The sequence below is a fragment of the Python bivittatus genome, unplaced genomic scaffold, assembly GCF_059951505.1.
Source record: "Python bivittatus isolate LINGU-HERP-01145 unplaced genomic scaffold, Pbiv_v1 ctg000330_np1212, whole genome shotgun sequence".
Lineage (NCBI taxonomy): Eukaryota > Metazoa > Chordata > Lepidosauria > Squamata > Pythonidae > Python > Python bivittatus.
In genome coordinates, this window is record NW_028277058.1 from 26654025 (window position 1) to 26673698 (window position 19674).

Genomic DNA, 19674 nt, shown 5'->3' on the forward strand with positions numbered 1-19674 from the left:
TATCACTGTAGGTTCTCTAACAACAGGTACATAATAGAAAAGCCTTCCAATTCTCACTATCATATCTGAAGCACCTTAGAACACTCTGGTCCTGATTCCACACCTGCAGTTAAAGTTACCACACTAATCACGTCTACTGCTGAGAATTTAGTATATGATAAACACTGATATCCATAATACTCCTGTTAGGAAATGACCAGTGAGATGTGCTTTTAAATAAACATACATGGGAAAGTACCATTCCCTCAACAGATTTGTTCCATTATTCCTAACATAGGTGATTCAACAATGGCACTGAATAATAACTTGGGAAAAGGCAGGTAAGTTAAGTTTAGAGAAGGAAACTATGTGTTTGTTTAATTAAAAATTTCAACTAAAGATATTTTTGAAAAATTATTCACTGTAATCTCTCCTGGTTGCTGTTTTGTTTAGTTTTAAATATTGAATTATAATGGTGCTGATCCAATAGGGCCAAACGAGATCAATTATCAAAATGTCCAACATTTAATAACAGCTCTAGAAAAATAGGTGCTATTGCAGTGATAGCATTAGCAGGGGAGGTGACTTAACTCTTCAGAGAAAAAACTAATTAGGTTAATTAAAGCCTTCCTTATGAAATTTCAGAGTGGAAAGGGTGATGGAAGAAACTTACCCTGGTATATATTGCATCTTGCACAGGATCACAAAACCATTTCATTGTGTTCAGTGTTGTGCAGGAACATGGTATCTGATCTACATGTTCTTTATGCTCATTTACTTTCCAATCTGTGAAATTATGTTGTCCACAACAGTGCAGCTGAAACAGGAGGAAAGAAAGCAACATCCTCAAAATCTTGACTCAACTAAAAGATGTTCAAGTCAATTATTCTATCATAATAAAGAAACAATCAGGTTTTCTGCATATTGTTTAAAACTCTCCTATTCCACTATTGATAAGACATAACCTATAATAGTTGGCAGGGATGGCCACAAGATGCCTATTTCATCCCCTGATCTCATGCCCCACACTAAACAGAACAAAATAGCATAGTGAGAACTATGGAAACTTTTATCAATCCTTTGAGATTATATGAGATCACCAAAATCATGCGGCAGAGGTAGCCCTTACGCAATGGTATTCAGAGCCAGAAAAGCTTATCAACCTCTGGTACTGAATTTAGTTTCCTATAAATGAGAAGGAGAAAGGGAGGCACATTGGAGAATTGATGCCTTTCTAACCTACTGCTTTTCAGGTTTTCAAACAGCATATTGGAAGCCAACAAGATTGGCTCAAAGCATTTTATTGGGCAAGATGGCTCCTTTCCCCTATTCACAGTAGACAAGTAAATTTTTAACACTGGAGATGAATAATGAGGGCAGAAACTTGCTTAGGGAGCCCATAGCATCACTGTCCTCTAACATCTTGACGCTTCTTGTTACTATGCAGCATTGTTGCCTGGGCAACTACCTCATTCTGCCTAATACTAGAGCTAGTTGTAAACAATGTAGACTCCCCCACCCTCCATAAAGTCATACAATTATAGCCCAAAGAATTGTGGCTCCCCAACACTAACTATTTATCTATCACCAACTTCAGCTAAAACATCCCAGCTTCTTTTTCAACATCCAGTTTCAAACCAGCTTTACATGATTTTTCAGACTTCTCACAGGTGTTGATCCTTGATAAAATAGTCTAATCTAATCCATTAAACTCCAACTGCTACACCCATCTTTCAGTTTTAGGTGCTAAACTCTATTTTAAACACACACACACACACACACACACACACACACACTCCTTTCAAGATATGGGCATCTCATTTGGTACAACAGGCATAAATGTAGCCATTGTTACTCACCATACGCTGGAAAACATCCAGAATATTCCACTGTTCTGTTTCAATTAGATGTTTATTCCCATAGTTAGAAATAAGTTGATCCATCTTAGCTTTCCAGCGGAGACTAATCTGTTAACAGAGGGTGCTTTGTATTGGGGTATGCTTGTTAATAGTCTGTTTTCATTGTAAATAGACTATAAAAAACATTCATAGCGTGGGTCTGTTAGACTGTATAGAATCTCTCTCACTCACTCACACCCTCACACACACATACACACACACATACAGTATTCACTTACAGGAGACATGGTGGTGATATGACGACATCACTGGAAGTGGTCAGGATATGTACTATTTATTTATTTGTTTGTTTTTATTTCAATTTGTATGGCCTCCCACTTGATATGTGACTGTGCAGTCAACAATCCATCAAAAATAACCATAAATAATTTTAAAAATGATTAAAAGCATTGCTTTAAGAGTGACTCCAAGGTGCCCAATAATGTCCCCAGAGACAAGTTCATCCAACAGACTGTTCCACTGCCTGGGAGAAGAACAAGGTTTTCAGTGGCTTACGAAAGATCAGCAAGGTGGGGCCAGTCAAACCTCAGGGATATGGTGTTCCACAGGACAGGTGCCACAAAAGAGAGGAACCATGCTTTCTGGATCCCATCTGATCACATTACAAGGGATCCAGAGCATGCCCACCTTGTCATATGTCATGGGAGGGGCAGATATAATTGGAGATAGGCAGTCCCACTTTTTGCTTTTGAAGTGTATGGAAGGGTTTAAAATAAAAACTCAAAATAAAGTGGTACTTTAAGCTTATTGAAAGATTAACAAAGCTAGTTTGCTTAATTTTTTTTTTCTTCAAGCAACTGAGAAATTATACTGCCAAATTTCACTGGCTTGACTGACAAGTGAGTGGGTTTCATGAGTCTCAAAGTGGGGCTACAGTTAATCTATGCTACAGACCAGGCTTCCCTCCAAATATGTGGACTTAAACTCCCAGAAGCCTTAACACTGACCATGGTTATCTGTGTATTCTGAGAATCCAAATCCACATATGGAATATGTCTAGGCTAGGAAAGACTGCTATAGACTCTTGCTATAGTCAATAGCATGGATTCTAAAATTCCTTGAGAATACTAGAATATGGCTGATTCCGATTAAGTGTGTGTGTCATTCAACAGTCCCAGGAGCTTCTGTCTTCCCTTATAATCTTTCCAAGTTATCTCTATTTTTCCTTGTCATTTTCTTTGAACAAAATTGGTTGAGAATGAAAAAGGGGATTATTTACACCATGTTGTTTGACTGGTATCAGTAGAAACCATCGCTTTGGAATTATCTTTAGCACTAGGCTTCTCTTTCTTTTTTTCTTCTGACTTGGGGACCTTCTTTTATATCACTCACAAAGTTAAGAGCCAGTATGGCATATGCAAAGTGTGCTGGACTAGGCTGGACTCCTACTAATGGAAAGTCAAATGAGAACAAGATGCCTTCAGAAAAGAGAAATAGGATTTTTGCATGCCAAGACCAAACTGCAAAATACAAAATGTGGTGACTTCTTATAGTGGGCAAAGCATTACATTCTATGCCGTGCTGAAACCTGGCTCATCAGAGACAGGAAGCGAGTGCACAAAATTACCAAATAGTTACATGTGGCTTCCTGGTGATGTAATCCAGCCAATCTCCGGGAAAAACAATACAATTTCTCTATACTGCTTACTGTCAGACCCTTTCGTTTTCAAGGAGGCGGCGGCGGCGGCGGCGGCTCCAAAAATGATTTTCTCTATTTTTATGTTTCTCTCATACCTATCTTGTGCTTCCTCTTTCTTAGCCACTAACCTGCTTTCCTCCAAGGGGACATTGTGAACAATTCAATCTGAACTCCTTCCTGTCAATAAACAGTGGCAGCTACATGATTTACCCAAAAGGTCAAAACACAAATGGCAGTGTGCATGTGACTTATGCGTCTTTAAAACATTTTCACATCACCCCCATTGTGCATATATCCTAAATGTATACACTTCTACAGAAAGGGATACCCCATAGGGAGCCACCTTAAATTAAGGCAGATCCATAGTGTCAGTACTGACAGGTTGCAGTAATGTAGGGGGTTTATCTCTTTCTAATCTCATCTGAAAACGCTAAGCCTGTTACCACTTTTTAGCAAATCACGTAATCCGCTACCACTGCAGCCCATCTATCCTTTGTTAATATCTACAATTATAGGTGCAACATAGCCAAAGCCAAATATCTTTCAATTCACACACTACATGTAATAATTCAGAGTCAGATAAACAGCTCTGCCAGTTTATCCATGCATATTTTTGCTGGATCAAGAACTGGCTGTAGCCATCTATTGGATGTGCACCCAAATATATTTAGGTAGGGCTCCCTCTGAAAATAGTTTAGAAACTGCCATTAGTTCAGAATATGGTAGTGAGATTGCACTAAAGGGCTGGTTGGTTCAAACATCATGTGCAAGTGGTTGTACCAGCACTGACTACCTCTTCATTTCTAGGCTCAATTCATAAATGTTGATTTTCAACTTTATGGCCCTTTTAACAGCTTAAGACCAGGTTCCCTGGAGGAGTTCTATAGTTTGCTAACGTGGGCTTTGAAGTGGTGGTGGTTGGGTTTTTTTTTTTTTTTTTTTTTTTTGGAGATATTCTTTTGTGGTATAATGCATGCTACAGAAAACAAAGTATTTTCAATAATGGCACTCTGATCATGGAATAATATCCTTAAAATTCATAATGGCTGTTAAATTTTCGGCACCAGATTATAAAGCCAGCCACTTTAAAACCTACCTCAAGCACTTAAAGAGTGCAGTTTTGCCTGTTATTCTCCATTGTGTGTATTTTACTTTAACAGTTAATTTTACATTGTAAATTGTTACAACCAGAATGATCAAAATAACTCTTTAATTCCTCTACTTCACCCCACTCCCCACTTTAGCTTTCCAGATACATGTACAGACACGATAGAAAAATAATATGTGATCTAAATAAATGGGGTTACATATGAACTGCATTAGGATATTCAAATTTGGAATACTACCAGAATTTCTCCCCTAGTCCTGTGCATTGCAACACAGTATATCTTTTCATAAAAATAGATACCTACCATATCCTTTCCAGTATACAGTAGCACAATTACAGCAGCTTGGATAATAATAATAAGTATAAGGAAGCCCATGTGCTGAAAAAAATAGCAATTTGTTTTTGTATTTACAGCAAAGTTGAGGACAGTGCACTATATCGTTCGTAAGTTCAGAAATTCTACAGGCAGTTAATACAGGCAGAGATTTCAGTTACAAGAAATGTTGGTTCCAGCAGCAAGAAACCTATTTGTTTGGAACATTAAGACCCTTAACAGTTTGGAACTACGTAGACCAGTGTTGTCCAAACTTGGCCACTTTAAGATGAGTTGACTTCAACTCCCAGAATTCCCCAGCCATGCTGGCTGGGGAATTCTGGGAGTTGGTCCACTCATCTTAAAGTGGCCAAGTTTGGACAACACTGACATAGAGTGGGAGCAGCTGTAGTTTTAAGCAGTAATGGAAAAACAAGTTCAAGCTCATTCTCAATGAACAGAAAGACTGAATTATTCAGGTTCTGTCAACATGTTCCAACAAGCAGTTCAAATTGCACAATGCTTGTGATCCCCAAGTGTCTGTCTATTTCACTGAACTAGTGGCTAGGACAAATTATTACAAGCCACTCTAGCAGGAGAATTTTAATTTCTCTCCCCCACCCCATCAATTACAAAACCAATGTTATGAATACTAACAATCTGCATATATTTCTAGTTTTACATGATAATCTTCCAAAGATAAAAATATATGCCTTAATTTTCAGAACTGTGAACCCAATTATTAGTGAAAATTAAGATGTTCTGGGATTTTATTACAGTCTTCTTTCTTTGAAAATAGAGAAAGAATGGTAGAAGGTGTCACAACACTTGTTTAAAAAGAAAAACAATATTTTATTTGAAACAGACATTTGACATGAGCAGAAATCTACCTTTTTTAGACATAGGAAGTTCAGGTATCATGCTTAGACTTCTTTCATCATCTTAAAGACTCTTTAAAGAGTTTGAGCTATGACAAGACAGTTTGAAGTAACAGATTGCCCTTTTAGTATTATTGTTAAATGTTTTTCCAGACTTTCAGTTTATAAAGAGATAATGATACAGTTGCTATTCATTGGTCATTGATTTATTGCATTTATTTAATTAAAACATTTTTACAGCCACCCATCTTAAAACTAAACTGGGTGGCTTACAACTCAACAATAAAAACAGAAACAGAAAAAACAGAAGCTCTTCTGCTTTGATGAAAGTACTTCTTAACACTCAACTTCAATCTTGAATTTAAAAATGTGGTTATCTATTATGTCATTGTAATTAAGATAAATATCCTAAAAGGCATATGGTTTCATACATATCACAAAAACTCACTAACCAAGTGAGTGTAACCAATATTGGCTTCATAAAACATGTGCGGCTGGCACATGAAACACAAAGCCAAAAACCACAACAGAGTGGCATAGTGATTAAGGTATTGGAGTAAGACTGTGATGAGATTAGATAGACAGATAGATAGATAGAACACACACACAAATAAAATGATTTGGAAGAAGTGCTTCAGACCTTGCACAAGCACAGCACTTCTTAATACACTAAAGCAGTCTGATTGTTTTTTCCAGGCATCCTTCCTGCTTTAAGGAGGCCACTCATTAAACTTAATAGGACTTATAAAGCAGCTAAATTTTATTTTCACCCTTACAGATTCAGCTGAAAAAAAGAAAAAAGAGATTGCTTTAAAGAACAGGAGAGGGGTGCTAATGTCTCCATTCACGTGAGATCCAAAGCACTTCTTCCTTTCTTCTGAATGTATGTGCACAATCTGTCTGCTTGTCTATTTATCTATCTATCAGGGTGTCCAAATCAAGATAGTGGCTGCACCCACATGATCAAAACTCGGTCCCCCTTTTATGTGCATCACATAGATGTCACATTTTGACTTTTTCGACCCCTCTCACACATGATCCTGCTATCTATCTACATTTGCTTTCCTCCAGCCTTCTGGAACCTGGCCAGTCTGCCAGGACTTCACTTAGTGAATTCACTGTCTGGGAACTGGGTTCCTTATATGCTCTGTTGAGCTGCCTCAACTAGACCAGCAAGAGCCATGTTATAGCCAGGCACAATGGGCAATCACCAGCACTCAGAGAATTATTAGCAATCAATAACACTCTGGAAATTGTCAGCAGCAGTTAGGAGTCAATCTTCAAGTGCTCCAAATGATCAGCAGTCTCTTCCTGGTTGCTGTATAGATTTTGTTTTATTTTATAGACTTCACTTTCTAATCACTTTCAGAAATTGCCTATTAACTATTCTAAAGCTGTTAGAGACCTTCAGAATTACAGGTTTGAAAAGTCTTCATTGGGTGAGTTTATCTTCAACTCTGAACAAAAGATAAAATGAATTACAAGCTTAAGAACTTAAAGAATTTGAAATAAACAGCAAAAAGCTAAATAAGATGTTGATCTAAGAAAGTTATAAATAGATTAAGAGTCCAAATAAATTTGGAATATTGACTAAGATTTTGGGATTAACTATAAAAAATAAACAACTTCTTGTGGGAAATAGACTTATTTTGTTATCCTGACAATTGCAAGTCTTACAAGATAAGTGATGATTTTAGAAACTGGACACTAGAGGAGACTAAAGATTTCAGGCAAATGAAGGGAAAAAAAACACATACACGAGCCTGATGTCAGTTAATACTAGGACTTACAGAATGATAGAAATTGTTATAACATTGGAAATACTAAAAGGAGATTGTTGAAGAATGGAGCCAGAAATTAGTAACTACAATATCAACACTGTCAGTAATGATGTCTGCTTCTACGGATAGACTATGTCCAAAAGATTTTAATGAAGGAATGACAGATGTGGAACAAATTTTATTTGAAAAGATAAAGTACAGAATGAGAAACTACAAATGACAGACCAAAAGAATGATTTGGAAAAGGACGCTTGACTGGATATACAAAAGAACCTGGATGAAATTTTAAAAATAAAAAGGGAAACACAAATGAGAAATCAAGAGAATGGCAATGGGATAAAGAAGAACTGATTTTTTTTTTCTTCCTAGTGTTTTTCTCGCAGGCTCAGGATCCGCTTTTTTTCAGGTCAACCAAATGTTGATCTGTTGGTTACGACAGGAATTGACCAACTGGCTTGTTGCCCAAGGCTGACATTGTAGGGTGAGACAGAGTGACTGGCCCAAAGTCACCCAGCTGGCTTTCATGCCTAAGGCGGGACTAGAACTCACAGTCTCCTGGTTTCTAGCCTGGTGCCTTAACCACTAGACCACACTGTCTCTCAACTGAAATCAAATCCTATGACAATATTTGGTTGAATTAAAGATTAAGACTGTTAGAAGTAAAAGGAGGGAATATAAAGTTCGTTTACTTGATCAAGGTTAAAATAAGACTTTTTTTTTTTTTTTTGCAATCTTCTAGCAACCATTTATGGACTTTTTGCTGACACCAGGATTGAAAAATTGATGTTACATGGATTTGCTTATAAATATGGGATGAGATATGGGATGGAGAGATATCTGTTCACTGGAGGTGAAGAGTTATTAAACCTGTATTTGTTGTGATGAAGGTTGGAAGTCACTTCTTTATATATTTCTTTTCTTTTTCTTTATTATATTTTTTTCTTCTTTTTCTTTTTTCCTGAATTTTATTCTTTCTTTCCATTCTCTTCTCTTTCTGTAAGTTTAGTTTGTATTAGTTTTTATTACTGTAATTGAAATTCTAAATAAAAATGTATTTTTTTAGAAAAAGAAAACAATTATTCACACACACACACACACACACACACACACACTTTTTTCCTCCAGCTTTGTTATACATAATGATTTCAATTCTAATGAATGAGAGGTGTTCATTCTGGTTAAGAAGTCTAAGCTTTACAACATGCCTCCATGACAGGTCAGATTACTGAAAGAAGGGAGTTGCCACTTATCTCCTTCCTGCTAAATCAGTGGCAGAAAGGATTTCTCTGGAATAAGGCTGGTGGTAGGTTATTCAGTTAGCCTTCCCCAGGAGTTGCAGGGAAAATGCAACTGGGGTATAGGAGGAGGGTTTAGAGAACCCTTATGAGAATCAGTGATGTTTCAAGGCACTATATCCCCTATTGCATGCATGCACACCATAACATGATTCACATACATTTAGGAGTTCTACTTACCATAAACATTAACCATCGGATTTCTTGAACACTTCCTAAGCATCCCAAGAGGCCAGTAAAAATAATTACAGAACCACTCACAAGTAGCACATGAGAAACAGTAGTTATCAGAGAATATTCTCCTGTAGATACTAATAGAAAATTCATTCATATTTTAATTACCAAATATGTGACATTAAAACCATCATACTTGCTAGCTTGTTTATATTGTAATGATTAGTGGACTAGTATAATTGGTCATGTGACTGCATGAAATAAGGAGATTTGCACACTGAAATTCCTTACTTTATATTGAGGGTAGCAATTCTAGAGGCTTCTAAACAAGGATTGCTATCTTGGAAAAATTAGATCTTTGTGCAAAACTAAACTTTCTGCTTGTTCCATTGCAAATATGGGCCACTCACAGCTCCTTGAGCACAGAAATGGATGCTGTCATCTTCGTCCCACTTCCAGCCTGTTTAAATGCATCCCGTGCCTGTCTTTTACAGCTACAATTCAAACCTGCTGTTTTCTGGCTTGAACAGTCTTAAGCCCTTCAGAGTGGTCTCCAGCTCTTTGTTCTACTCCATCAGCCCCGGTTCTAACTGGCTGTAGTGTCTGGCACATCCCTCCCATCCGGCATCTGATCATTCCAACATACAGCCATTTTGTCCTGGGCTACTGGGTAACTATGGTCTCTGGTAGTTGGCGGTTGCTTACTTTCTTTCTAAATAATCTTGCAGTTGATCCAATGACAGCTTATTAAGTCATTGAACTGTCCTCAATCCTAGAAGTTCCTGCTCCATCCAACCCTCATATCTTTTAGTAGACACTCTTTGGGTTTCTGCTCTGGCTGGGTGAAGCATCCTCCCCTTGCTTTCCAACCCCCTGCCAACAGTTCCGCAAAATTACTTTCCCTTTCATTTTTTCTAAAAAAAAAAAAAAAAGCTTCTTTAAGTTGTAACATAAGAGTGTTGCTACTTTGTTTCCATGAAGTTGAACAATCAGTTATTCCTTGCTACCAAGTTTCCTTGGACCTACAGAGGATCCTAGGAATGAAAGAACAATCTCCTCTCCATACCTTTGATTGTTGTAACATAAGAACAGATGCTAGAACGAGGAGAAAAAGAAAAAAAGGATCTGATTTATTATCAAAGGAAATAATCTGGGAAAGGGGTGTGCGAAGGCATCCGCGTGTGCAAATACCTGAGAAAGCAAAGGAAAGGCATGGGGCTAGTAAGGAGGGAGCAAACCCGAAAAGAAAAAGGCAAATGCCACCACCCAGGAGCCAGCCAGTAAGGTTTGCCTCTACTGCAAGGATGAGAAGAGCAAGAAGCAGAAGAAGACCAATCAGGTCTTGCAGTGGACATAGTCCGGACTGAGCCCCAGCCCAGGCCAATCCGCTGCAATCCGCTGCAATCCGGACTGGAATTTCTGAGATTTGCTCAAGAAACAGCAGCCGTGGGAGCAACCATGGGAGACAATGTAGAATTGCCCTATACATGCAAATAATTCCTAAAGTATTTCATAGCATATGCATTCCACATTTACTAAGACTACATTTCATTCTACCAGTGGGACCTATTACTTAGTTTTTAAATTTAATATTTAATCTAATATTTTTAAGCTTGTAGCATTCATCTCATGCTTTTGAATGCATATGGTTCATTCAGAGGCAATTTATTCTCAGTGGAACTGTCAGCTCCACCCTGCTCTTGCTTAAACAATCATTTCTCTTAGGATGAAAGAAAAATTAAGCAAGGGTATGTGATCCTGTCTGGACTAGCAAACACTCAGTGTCTGATTCATTCTTTGAAGTTATAAACAAATGAAAGGTGGGATAATTCAAGTCTAATTTCATAGGATAACCAATAATATAATAATAGGTCCATTATAATGTAGTCATGTAACATGGGTTGGATCCATGTTCTATCAAAATAGTGACTTGCTCCAGCCAAACAAACTTTTTAAAAAGTCTCATAAGCTTTATAACTAATTAAAGTTGTCCTTTCACAAGCATCTCAATGAAAATTAAGGTCAAAACAATAAGCACTGATTAAAACTGTGAAGCTGTAACAAAGTCATTCTGCAAAATTTTGTTTTGATCCCTCACTCTAAAAGAAAAAGAGAAAAAGGTGCTTTAAAACTCTTTAATCACCTTTAATCACTGCAGCATAGTGATCAAAATACCAGATTTGGACTAGAGAGACTGAGAATCTCTTGGATCAGTACTCTCAGCCCAGCCTATCTCACAAGGCAAAGTGAACTGCCCTAACCTCTCTGAGCCAAGGCAAATATAAATTAAATTTATTGGACTTTACTCATTTAAGAGGTTAGCACAAGACATTTGTTTCTATGTGCAATGTTGTATATGAAAAAAACATATACTGAAAACATTTGGTTTAATAACAAGTAAGATTCTGTTAAGCATTTCCTCCACTTGCCTTACTCATGCACACGGACACACACACTTGTGTGCATTTCTGGTTCCTGGAAAAACCATCTAAACCACCTGTGAGCCCTGCTGCTGTCATCTATCCATGGTCCAGGTTCTATCTATTAAACCATGTCACCTGGAGGAACCCAGGAGTCATGTCTTTTCTGTTGCTGTGCTTGCCTTGTGGAACAGCATCTTTCTGGAGATCCAGATGGCACTGACTCTACTGGCCTTTCACAGGGCATTAAAGACCTCAGTGTTCACCCAGGCTTTGGGCCAGGTGGTTAACTGTATGATTTTTTTGTCTTAGAACGGGAATTGTTCTTCAGTCCCAAGCATGCATTATAGCAATGTTTCTTAAAGTATAGTCCTAGGATCCCTGGGGATCCCTCAAGATCCTCTCAGGGCTCCTCAAAATCAAAATTATTTGCCAGCCTATGTAATACAATATTAAAATCCCATCAAACAATTGAGAGAAGCAGTAGCGGCAGCGAATGCACCAATTTTGAATTTTAATATGGCAAATAACAATAAAAATAACCCATGCAAAAGCTCTTTTGGGGTCCTCCATAATTTTTAAAAGTGGGAAGGGGTCCTGAGAGAAAAAAATTTAAGAAACACTGCATTATAGCATTAGGTTTAAAGCTTTATTTTATATTCTTTGCTATTGTTTTGGGGAGGAACTCAATCTCTGTACACTGTCACCTTCGTGAGATGGGCTGCTACATAAATACATACATACACACATTTTCAGGGGTAGAGCAGAAGGCTGAGATAACATCATGCACTGATTTCCTGATAGTTTTATGCTGTCCATTATTTCCTGTCACTTCAGAAGTTAGGTCAAAAAAGGATATGCAAATTTGAATACTATCAATACAGAATATGTCCATCATTGAGGGGAGGGACGAGGATTGATTATTTCATAATTTTCTCCATGGAAACTTCAGACAAAGGGGTGTCAAAGATGAGGACTGGGGACACGCCAGGTTTTTAGGATGCCCAGCTGAGCTTGTGCAGCCCCGCTGCATATTTCAAATGATCCACTGAACCAACTTCAGGGCCATAAGCCAGTTGTCTTTATAGGACAAAAGGCAAGTCATCCCCCAAATAAACCACCAGTTGTTGCTATTAAGTTACAGCAGACCTTGGAATTCTCTAAATGTGTTGGGGTTGCAACTCACAGAATTTCCCATCAATATGGCCAAAGAAATTCTGGAAGCTGCAGTCCCCATACATCTGAAGAGATCCAAGTTGGGGAAAGCTGAGTTAGCGCATCTCCCTTTTCCTCTAAATTAGATGTGGAATAAAGCACAGTGCATCAGTTCAGGGAGGAATTACCACTGCTTCTAAGAAAAAAGAAATACTGACATGAATGTTGGGCATCTGCTGAGTGGCTAGGCTATCTAACGTTGCTACTATTCATTATAGTCCATCATGAAACTGCCTTCTGGTCGTTCAGATAGTATTGATTTTCTTCTTTGAGACCTACAATAAGAGTCAGTATGCTGCCTGGAATTGCTATATAAGGAGCACCATAAAATAAGCCCAGTAGCTGCTACAGCATGAGAAAATTGCCCAGAACTTACGATGAGCCAATGGACATACATAGCTTGCAGTTTAAAATGATTTAAAACAAAGCCTGCATAAAATCATAACAAGTATACCAGCCTACAGGGCTCTCACTTGCTTTCTTTAAAAAATGGTTTATACTATTTAAATATTGTAACAGCAAATCATTCATACATTAAAGCTTGATATATTAGTAGATAGTGAAGCCAATGGGACTAAAATGTTGTAATCTAACTATGCTGGTTTTACAGTCCTCTAGTTAAAGCAGCCTGCTTTCTTTCATTGATTCTGAAAACAAGTTTACATGATGAAGGACATCATACAGTAACAACAAAGCTGGTAATTGCAGTTTTTTTTTTAATGTGACATACATTGTAACACAATGCTGCCACCTTGTGGGAGGTCAATATTGTGATTGTTCATGAAAAATGGAGCATAATTTTTGTCTTTTATTATATAGATTAAAAAATACACATATAAACACTTGTACTCACACAAAAGAGTAAAAAACTTGTTTCTATCAAGTGAAATCCAAAGAGTGAATATTAGAAGCATAAGACCTAATACCTGAAAATGAAAACAACATGTCTGAGTGATACTACAAGCAAAACGTATCATTCAATATTTGATCATCTGTTTTATAACATGCAACTGCTTCTTACCAGGAAAATGCCAATGAAGATATTTAAGAAATATTTTAGTATGAAGAGTTTGTCTCTTCTCTTTTTCATTTTTCTTTAAATGGCACCTGAAAATAGCAGTTAAACAGTATGTTACTGGTGCTTGCAACAAAACTGAATTGTGCCATACATTCAGGGTACTCTGAAAAATTGATACTTTAGTGTAATGTATCATATTTTTCAAACAAGTTTAAAACATTTTTTCAGTAAAATGTATCTGTGTTTTAATCAGAGCAAAAAATAAGTAAAAGGATCATATTTAATTCAAAAGCTTTTTTTCATTTACCTTTCTTAATTATGCTACAAAATTCAAAATATATTATCAAAAGACCTGACTAATTAAACAGATTTTTGGAAGGGGAGCAGTGGTGATAAGAGATCTACATGTTCCTGCTGTGTCCATCCTTCCTATCCAACGGCAAATATAATGATAAGTATTCTTTACAAATAAACTTTTGTAATTATTTCATGCCAATAATGGAAAGTTAAGCTTTGAAACGATATAAAAGCATTACATTAAGCTCAGAACATCTTTCAAAAATAGTGTAAATATTTGTAGTACTTTTTATATAATTAAATGTAAAGATGTACTGAACTTAAAATTCTAAAGTTTTAACAACACTGTTTTTAAAAGCAAATAATTAAGGGTCTAGTTCTACTAACTTCGAAGCAAGTTTCCTGAGATCAGTGGGACTAAATTCTAAGTATACTGTACTTTCATAGGAGAGCATTCAGAGTACTTTGTTGTCAATGTAACATTTACCATAGGATTATGTGTGATACAAACATTTGTGATACCGAAGCATCTTATTTGAGTTCTAATAGAAATTCTCTTTTTTATTGCTTTTCAGTTAATCAACAACAGTTTATTGTTGTTTATTAAGTATGTGGGATATTTTCCACATGGGAGTAACCACAATTATTCAACAATTATATTGCAACATATTTTATACAAAATATATCTATATAATTTATTTCTTATTGCTGCATAATTAGAATATAGCAAGATTCAATTAGTATTTGATTAGTATCAGTACTAATGTAGGTTCAGGTTACATGTCAGGAGGAACTTCGTCACTGTATGAGCCATCAGCCTGGGGAGCAATCACGTTAAGTGATGAGTTCTCCTTCATTGGAGGTCTTCAACAGAGGCATTGAAAAATGACATTGAATTTAAGAAAATTTAGTGACATTAAATGTAAGAAAATTCCCTGCACCCCAAAGGTAGATTAGACTGGGGGGGGGGAACCTCTCTGGCTCTCTAAGATGACTCTCCCCTCTTATTTTACATGACTGGCTGAGAGGCATACAGCACCATATTTCACATGTTTCAGCAGTGAGCCAATTCTATGACTTTTACCAGACTGCAATGAGGTGAAGTGAGGAAGGAACTGGGTGAGACAAAGGGAGCTTAATAGTACCAAAACATAATCAGGTAGTCATAGGATAGTCTTAATTACAACATTGTAATAGAATCATAGAGATAGGATAGACCTTAAAAGTTATCTAGCTAACCCCCCTGTTCAGCAGAGGATCCACTAGAACATCTTGGGCAAATGACCATCCAGCCTCTGTTTGAAGACCTCCAATTAAGGAGAACTCATCACTTAATGTAGCAGATTGCTCCCCAGGCTGATGGCTCATATAGTCATGAAGTTCCTCCTGACATGTAACCTGATCCTACTCCCTTTTAGTTTTAACCATTTGGTTCTAGTCCTGCTCTTTCCTATATGGCAATCCTTCGGATATTTGAAGACAATTACCATATCGCCCCTCAATCATCTCTTCTATAGGCTAAAGACAGATCTTTTAACCATTTTGCAAAGGACTTGGTTTCCAGACCCTTGGACACCCATCTCTGAAGTCACTTTTTGAACTAGGCACAGTATTCCAAATGGGACTTGACTAGGGAAGAATAGAAGGATTGCTTTTCATGATTTGAATTCCACATATTTCCCTTAATGCAATCCAAAATAGCAATGCACTTTTTAGCAGATATATTACACTGCTGGATATTGTTCACTTTTGGTCCTTTTCACATGTACTACTGCCAAGCAAGATCTTCCCCATCCTATAGTTGTGACTTTCAAGTTTTCTACCCAGTTGCAGAACTTTACATTTCTTGCTGTTAAATTCTATCCTTTTTGCTTCAATCCACTGCTTGTTTTGAATTTCCCCCTCCCCCACCTTCTAAAGCAAATGTCCTAGATCTGCATTATTTGCAAAATTGGTCAGCATTTTCCCAGTTCCCTCATCCAAGTCATTGATTAAAATGTTGAATAGCACAGGGTCCAGGAGAGAGCCTGTGGTACTCCACTCAATACTTTCCTCCAAGTTGGAGCTATTAATGAGGATTGTTAGAGTCCATCTAGCATAGTATCATTAAACCCATGCTTAATCAATTAACATAATTCACTAATTTCATAATATATCAGATTTCAAATATTTTTTCCTCACCTGCAAGGATACAAACTAAGGATATGGTGCTGCACAGGTGCTCTAGGTTTAATGTTCATTACAATATCTATGTTTAATACTGTCACAATCTATTACTTGTGTTGACTAGAATCACTTCCTTGTAACTATGTACATATCTATGGATATTTGTCTTTCAATACATTCATCCTCGCCTCCACACCCTCTTAGTTTAAAAAGAGAAAAAGAAAACAAACAAAAACTTAAAATGCTAATAAATTTACTTATGTGCCCCCAAAGAGAACATAGCAAATTAAAGTGTATGGCTTTCATTTCCATATCATACAATCAGTAAACATGTTCTATGTAGTTTTAGATATTGTACTTGTTTACAATTAAGCATGCATGCATCCATAATTTCTCTTGACCTTTTGGTCTCCAATGTTCTTACTGTGAGCATCATAGGAACATGATGTTTGAATCAATGTTTGATAAAATTTATGTTCTGAAATGATACTAGACCCTTATACAGATTATCATAAACCGCTGGCAGGAGACACGCTTCGAAAACATCATTAAACAGTTTAGAAATTGTTATGCTGTAGTTTAATTTAGGAAAAATATAAGGCAAAGAATTTAGAGATACCATGGAGGAAAAGAATTAACAATGTTCTTCGGTAATCATACTCATATCAGATAAATTGGTTACTTATTCATGTCACTTGCTGCAATCCTTATAGAATAATTAGAATCACATAACCCCTTAAGATAAAATAGCATATAGTAATAATTACACATATTATTTGCTTGGTTTATCATTGTCCAAACATTCAATATTATTTAAGTCCATTAGTTTCAATGGATTTAGAATACATTTGTGGGGGAAAAGGCCATGTATAACTGATAAACATTCAAGAATTCAAGAAAAAACTGATCACTCTCTGGAGAGAGGGAGAGAGAGAGGGAGAGAGAGATTTCTGAGCACTAGTAGGTTCAAGCTCAAATGGCTGGAAAAGCCACTGATGCTTTAAAACAAAGGAGGTGAAGTCTTTTATTGCACTTATATAACGCATTTTGGAAACCAGGGAGAAACACAGTGGCCTGGTTTGCACATCACAACAAATCAGTTTGTTGACCAAGTCCCAATTGGCTGGATTTTCATAATTGTTAAACTAATAACAATTGTCTTCATTTTCATTCTGAACTTCTTGATGTTATTGCTGTATGTTTGCTATTTAATATTACTGTTTTAAGCCACCTTGAGTACTCTTATAAGTAGAAAAGTGGGGTATAAATTTAACAATGTTTTGTTTGGGCTGTCTTGTACAAACTCAGAAAATGGTGGGTTATTCAATAAATTATAGCTTCAACCAACCAACCGCAATGCAACGGGGGAAGGGAACGAGTGGCTAACTGCTGGTCCCACCTCCGCAGCCCCACTACCTGGGGCTCGTAGGAGCTTGAATTAAGCAACAAATAGAAGGCAACAGATTCCCCTTTCCTGCTGAGAGTTACGACATTACGGTATTATTTATTATACAATTGTTGCTATGAGATTGTTTCTTAGCAGCCCAACTATGGCTGGCTGTTTTTCAGCAGGGAAGGGAGAGGGAGTCGAAAATCGGGGTAATGTTTCTGTACATGAAAGAACACGAAATTGCACAACAAATATGTATTTTGATTAGCAAAAAGGAGAAAAAAATTCTCCAAAAGTACAGCGCCGCTCAGCCCCAACGAACCAGTCGCTGCATACTCCACCACCTGCCTCTTCGCTTTCCTTCTGTTCCGCTCCATTTGGGCTTCCGTAGCAAAGGCGTATCCGCCCATGTCTCCTGTCACTATGGTTACACTTCCTGTAACAGTGGAGCTCTTTGCTCGGGAGTCTTGCATTTTGAGCCAGGTTGGTGTTTAGCGACGTCGGAAATAAGTAGAGATCAAGGGTTTCTGGATAACGAGGATAGGGATTTATTCTAATCTTCAAATCAAAGAACGTCATGGAATACTTTTTAAGCATCGTGATGGAACGGGACAGTCGTTACTTGAAAACATAGTCAAAACTATAACTCCCGGCATTCAACAGGATACTTCCAAATAAGCTTTTAAGGATTGCTTTTCAAATGCACCATGGAACTTGTAGTCCGTATGCACTTAGAAAAAAGCGGAGCTCTATGGGCAGGGTAGGCACGAGTTAATTGAAAATCTGAGATAGAGAAATAGAGATTGGATAGATAGATAATTCCATCTATCTATCTATGCCTCTGTAATAGTTACAGCGAGAAATAATAATTCCTTTCTGTCTGTTCATTTTTAACTGAATTGTGCGCATGCCGCCCCAAACCTGGATAGCCTGAGGTTGGATACGTTGTTGTTACTTTAATGTAAACTTGAATGCGTTGCCTCTATTTTTTAATAGATGGGAGTTGCAACTACACACACACACACACACACACACACAATGAGAGGAGATGAACTAACGAGCAGTTTACAGGTTATTAAATTAATGACTGGATAAATAAATATTCAGGCGGGGACTATCCCCTCCCAAATTTCGGTTTTTGCTTATTTAATTATTTTTCCTACCATTACATTCACTATTTTTCCATTTGTCTTGAGACATGTTCTTTTTATTTTAATACTGTTTTTTGTAATTAAAGGCATAATGACAACAGTAAATATAAAATTCAATAATTTTATATAAATAGTTATAGATTTTATATTATATATCCATATGGATATAGATAGATGTATGCACAAACATTTATATATATATTTGTTGCTTTTACTATGTTGCAATAGAAAGAATGGGGGAAGATTATGATGATGTACAAATTGAAGAAGAAATAGAACTTGAGTTGAGGAAAATTAGCTTTTCTTCATCTGAAGCAGATGATTGTGACACTGATTTATCAGCAGATTCTTCAAGTGATAGTGAAACAGTAAGTATTCCAGAAGAATAGGAGCAATAAGAGGATTTTACTATGTAAAACAAGATAATCTCTCATGTTTTATATGTGAGCATCGTTCCTAGGCTGACTGTTGAAAAATGAATGTTTACAGAGCATTGTGTGTCTGTGTATTGAGACATCTACAGCAAATCTTACAGATATTTAAATCCATATTTAAGATTCTTCCCCCCCCCACCCCGTGGGAGAGGTAGAATATCCTTGTTTTTAAAATTCAGAATAAGTGATATTTTTTAGGCAAAGAGAATCAGTGATGATTCTAAATAGTCATCAGTGATCTGTGATGGGAGAGGACAGTTGGGGCTGGGGTACATGACAATGTTTTCACACTGCTTCCCTGTCTCATTTTCTTCCCCGGAAGAATCTTATTCTCCTTTCAGAAATACAACTGATATTCTGCATATCAGAGAAGAAATGAGTGGTGGAGCTGGGGAACATAAATTTAGTAGGAAAGGCAATTGATAGGAAAGGCTTGGATATCATGGTAGGCTCTACAGAGGCCTTCCGCACACTTTGGCTATCTGTATATGAATTTA

The 19674-nt window shown here is 37.0% G+C and overlaps 1 protein-coding gene across 1 annotated transcript in view; it reads left to right on the top strand.

Annotated features, from left to right (window-relative positions):
- The first annotated feature begins 18035 nt into the window (after nt 1–18035).
- Nucleotides 18036–19674, top strand: part of LRRIQ1 (leucine rich repeats and IQ motif containing 1) — a 117045-nt gene continuing 115406 nt past the window's right edge. The window contains exons 1-2 of the mRNA XM_088141859.1: nt 18036–18075; nt 18972–19111. Coding sequence (XP_087997985.1) covers nt 18977–19111 — 135 coding nt within the window. The 5' untranslated portion in view covers nt 18036–18075; nt 18972–18976. The remainder of the gene's footprint in view (nt 18076–18971; nt 19112–19674) is intronic.